We start from the raw sequence: 4,524 nt of genomic DNA on the forward strand, positions 1-4,524 counted from the left end.
GGTGCTATAAAAAAAGATACCTCAATACCTCACTAGATGCAAATTCAGATTAATATAAGGTTTAGATTTAAGTTCGATCCCCTGCCAGGGAACTAACCCACATGGCAGAGCAGACCTCCTCTGTTTATCCATGGACCCCCTTACCCCAGTGTAATTCACCTGTTCTGTGCCCCCATTTTGGCTTTGGTAAATTCTCTTAATACCACCAACAACCCCCTCCCCACCTCATACTTCTGGCTTACACCCCAATTCTACGTGCAAATAAATGAAATCTTAAAAAAAAAAGCTTCCTGAGAAGAAAAAGTATCCCTTGTCAAAAAAGGAAGAATGGGCCCTCCCTGGTGGCACAAGGGGTTAAGCACAGCACTATGAAGCTATCCTCAGCCCCCTGCAGCATGAGTTCAATCCTCAGCCAGGGAGGTGACCCACATGGTGAAGCAGACCTCTCCTGTCTCTCCTGCTGCTCCCCTCAGCAGTGTATTTCAGTCAGTCTTCCTGTTCTGTTCCCTGCTTTGTTTCTGGTGAATCCTTTCACTGTAACTCTGGCCTGTACCCCAGCTCTTATATACATAAATAAATCAATTTTAGATTAAAAAGGAAGTTGTGAATTATATCTATATATATAGTTAGAGTAGGCAATCATAATGCAAGTGAAAAGTGACTGTTTTGAAGGCTTGAAGACTGCAAAAGCTTTAAAATTCCATTTTAACTAACAGTCCTCTTGAGAATTAATCATAGCTGGCCTTACAAGACATCCAGTACCTTGATGTTATCTTTTTTTTTTTTTACCTTGATGTTATCTTTAAGGACTAAATATGTTAAGGAAATTGTTTCAATATTACAAATGTTTCATTGATCTTGTAACTGGAACATTTCTCCAGGATGTCAAGGGCAAAAATCTGAAGGGAAAGACTTGCTTTCAATGAGATCATTTTATTTAGGGAACAGATGATTATCCATCTTTATTGGGAGCTTTATTATAAGGATATGTATAGATATAAGAAAACTAGCCATCTTCTGCATTGGAACTCAGAAAGAGTTGCATAACCTGTTCTTACTGGGAAGAGTAACCTTTCAGAGATCTGAACATGATTTTGGGAACTGAAGGTTCTTCTAGCTCACTCTGAATTTTTCCATTGTCCCCTCCCATCCCAGCAGTTTTCTCATCCTGTCTTCTACCAGGAATGTGACTGCTGCTGTTTGTTCTGCATCCTTCTGTGTCTTTTTCCTTCTGCTTCCATTAACAGGTCCTGTAGTGTGAATTTGGGTCTAGGGTGTGAGGGAGAGACGCTCTTACTGGCCTTATTAACTACCACAGCTCCTACTGTACTAAGCTTTTGTACTAACTGAATTGTCAGTGGACCTAGAAATTGTTGACCTTGGCTTCAGACACTCCCTCCTGGTTTGCTAGGTGCGGATGGGAGGCAAAGCCACCTAGGAGGTGCAGCTTTCTCCAGCGCCCCGCCCAACCCCTATTGTCAGGGAGGCCTTCCATAGAGGGGTGAGAGGGAGCAGTAAGCATTTGAGGGTTGACCTGTCTGATGTTGTTGAATGGTTTAACTGCATAACAATTTATGTACTTAAAACATCATAAAAATTAAAAGCGACTAACTGGGAAATGATGTGAAATATTTGACTAGATAATAACAATGCAGGTAAAACACAAACTACAAATAGCATGTAAGTAATAGGAAAAATGATTTAACCTAATAGTGATGAGGGGTCAAAGAAATACAATTTAAAACAATGATTTTTTTTTTTTTTTGCCTGTCAATTTGTCAGCAATCAGGAGGCATCCAGAAGGACAATATGAGACCCAACTTTGCCAAGTACTACTGTTATTTAAACTGTCTGAGCTTCAGATTAGTGATTGTAACTAGTCCCTAAACATGTAATGGGACACAAATTTAGCGACTTAAACATGTCCTTCAGATTTCAGCCCCCCCTCAGGGCCAGCATCATTCGTTTTTATCTCAACTTTAAAGTTTGGGGTTTTTACTAGTAAAACCTCATCTTCATTTTGTACAGAAATTCAAACTATTTCCCTTTTGCAGGAATGAAGCCATTGTCATTTCTGGAAGGAAACTTGCCCAGCAGATCAAGCAGGAAGTGCAGCAAGAAGTGGAGCAATGGGTAGCGTCAGGCAACAGGCGGCCTCACCTGAGTGTGGTTCTGGTTGGCGAGAATCCTGCCAGCCACTCCTATGTCCTCAACAAAACCAGGGCTGCTGCAGATGTGGGTAGGTATCACTCCCAGACCCTGATTGCTGTTAGGTTGAGGCTTACCTGAGAGAAATTCCTTGTAATTATTTCTTTTTCTGATAAGCAAATGGGAGTAGAGGAGACTAATGTATTGAACTGTATGCAAAACTTTAAAGCAACCAGAGTATCTATTGGGGAGGCTTACAGACAGGCAGAAGGGATAAGATTGATCTCAGTATATTCTGGAATGTAAGATAGATAAATTCTGTTATATTAGCCTTAACATTTGACAGGCTACATAATTCACATTTGCTTTCCTAGATCAATAATGAGTCACTGAGTGGGATGTTTGAGCATTTGCTATTTTGTTTAAGGCAGGGTTGTCCAGGGGAATACTGAGGAGATCTTAGTGATGTAACCTAGAATACAGGGATGTGATGGAAAGGACTCTGGCTTTTGAGAAATAGCTTTTAATTTCTTTCTTTACCAATTTTTGTAAGCCAGTGAAATCATATAGTTAGAAGTGGCTGAGGTTTTGAATGCAGGAGACTTAGGTCTGGGTTAAGGAAGATTTATGTCCTGGGTCTCACTGGGTCTCAGTCCCAGAGCCTTCTGGGAGATCCTTTGTGGGTGGACTCAGCTGTGCCTGTTCATTAAAGTTAATGGTGTGAGCACTGGGAGCCTGTCCCTTTTGAAGGGCTGTGACGCTACTGGTGTAATTGGGCAGTGTTACTGAACTGTGTGTCCTTGATACATGCTGATAACCACTGAGGACTGAGGCCTCTTGTTCCATTGAAAAACTCTTAGGGCCTCTAGAAAATAGCAAGCTGTAGCTTTCTAAGACATTGGGGGTGCCATAGTGCAGTGGGAAGAATTGTAGACTTTGGGACTAGAAAGACTGGCTTAAGTACCAGCTGATTTGTGTTTCAATTTTGCTGAGTCTCAGTCCCCTTGTCTATAAAATGAGATTAGTGAGGATTGCATAGCATAAAGCATACAAGCTGTCATGCTTGTCTCTAGTGTATAAACTTGAGAAGTTACTTCTTTAGGTTCCTTGTGGGTTTACTCAAGCTTTGCATCTATTGGGGGTGGGGTGGGTATTGGGGAAGTGTGATGGTAGAAGACTGGCAGGTAACAGCATTGCTCATTAGTTCTGGGTTTTTTTCTTTTAACTGTGAAATTTTTTTTGTAGGCATCAACAGTGAGACAATTGTGAAGCCAGCTTCAATTTCAGAGGAAGAACTGTTGAATTTAATCAATAAACTAAATAATGATGATAATGTAGATGGCCTCCTTGTTCAGCTGCCTCTTCCAGGTGAATATTATTCATTGATTTGGTATTCAGATCTTGATACAGAAGACAATGGAGGGAAGCAATATGAAAGGAGGTTGGCCTTGATACTTGCATTCAGGTTTGCTTGATGTTTCTGTGTAGATGAAATAAATCATGGAGGTGAATGTAGAAGGGGAGTAAGTTTTTGAGACAAATGATATAAGTGGGTGTTTTTAAGGCCTCCGCTCTGATTGCTTTTTCAGAGCATATTGATGAGAGAAAGATCTGCAATGCTGTTTCTCCAGACAAGGATGTTGATGGCTTTCATGTGATTAATGTTGGGAGAATGTGTTTGGACCAGTATTCCATGTTACCGGCTACCCCGTGGGGTGTGTGGGAAATTATTAAGCGAACTGGTAGGTATATGCATGTCTGTTGGTATTATAAAAGTGATGATTGCAAATGATAAGCTCAGATGGTAGCAAGAGTGGGTGCTTGCAACCCCAACCTGTAGACTTACTTGCCCGAGCTTCTTTTTCAAGGCAGTTACCTCTAAGTTTTTTTTGCAGTTTAGTCCAGAAGCCTCCATGAAGGAAACTTAAGCTTTAATGGTGGTGATTGTGCACATTCATATAACATTTTTGTAGCTTACTTCGGGCTTTTCTAGTTTTCTTTTGGTCCTCACTGAGGGTAGCAGGTGATAGGTCCAGTTGACCAGGGCAGTAGGCTTAGTGACATCCTTCATTATCAGACGAGGCTCCTGTCCTCAGTCAGGCCATCCTTTTCCTTGGTGCTCATTCCAAGACCATCGAGCACTGCTTTTAATTTTTGCACAGGCATTCCAACCCTGGGAAAGAATGTGGTTGTAGCTGGACGGTCGAAAAATGTTGGAATGCCCATCGCAATGTTACTGCACACAGATGGAGCCCATGAGCGACCTGGAGGTAAGGAAACTGCTTTCAGGAGAGTGACCTATTCTCTCCTGTGCCAGCTGCAGAGGGTGTCCTCTATTAACCTTATTATAAACTTTGCATTTCTTGTAATTTTTTA

General features: G+C 41.4%; 1 protein-coding gene across 2 annotated transcripts in view; it reads left to right on the forward strand.

The window, feature by feature from the left end:
* Positions 1-4,524, forward strand: part of MTHFD2 (methylenetetrahydrofolate dehydrogenase (NADP+ dependent) 2, methenyltetrahydrofolate cyclohydrolase) — a 14,188-nt gene that overhangs the window by 5,290 nt on the left and 4,374 nt on the right. For both annotated transcript variants that reach the window (XM_004691543.2, XM_012731445.1), the window contains exons 2-5: positions 2,055-2,239; positions 3,394-3,516; positions 3,738-3,890; positions 4,311-4,418. In XM_004691543.2, the coding sequence (XP_004691600.1) occupies positions 2,055-2,239; positions 3,394-3,516; positions 3,738-3,890; positions 4,311-4,418 (569 nt within the window). The remainder of the gene's footprint in view (positions 1-2,054; positions 2,240-3,393; positions 3,517-3,737; positions 3,891-4,310; positions 4,419-4,524) is intronic.

This window comes from Condylura cristata, unplaced genomic scaffold (genome assembly GCF_000260355.1).
Source record: "Condylura cristata isolate star-nosed mole 26May11 unplaced genomic scaffold, ConCri1.0 scaffold00031, whole genome shotgun sequence".
Lineage (NCBI taxonomy): Eukaryota > Metazoa > Chordata > Mammalia > Eulipotyphla > Talpidae > Condylura > Condylura cristata.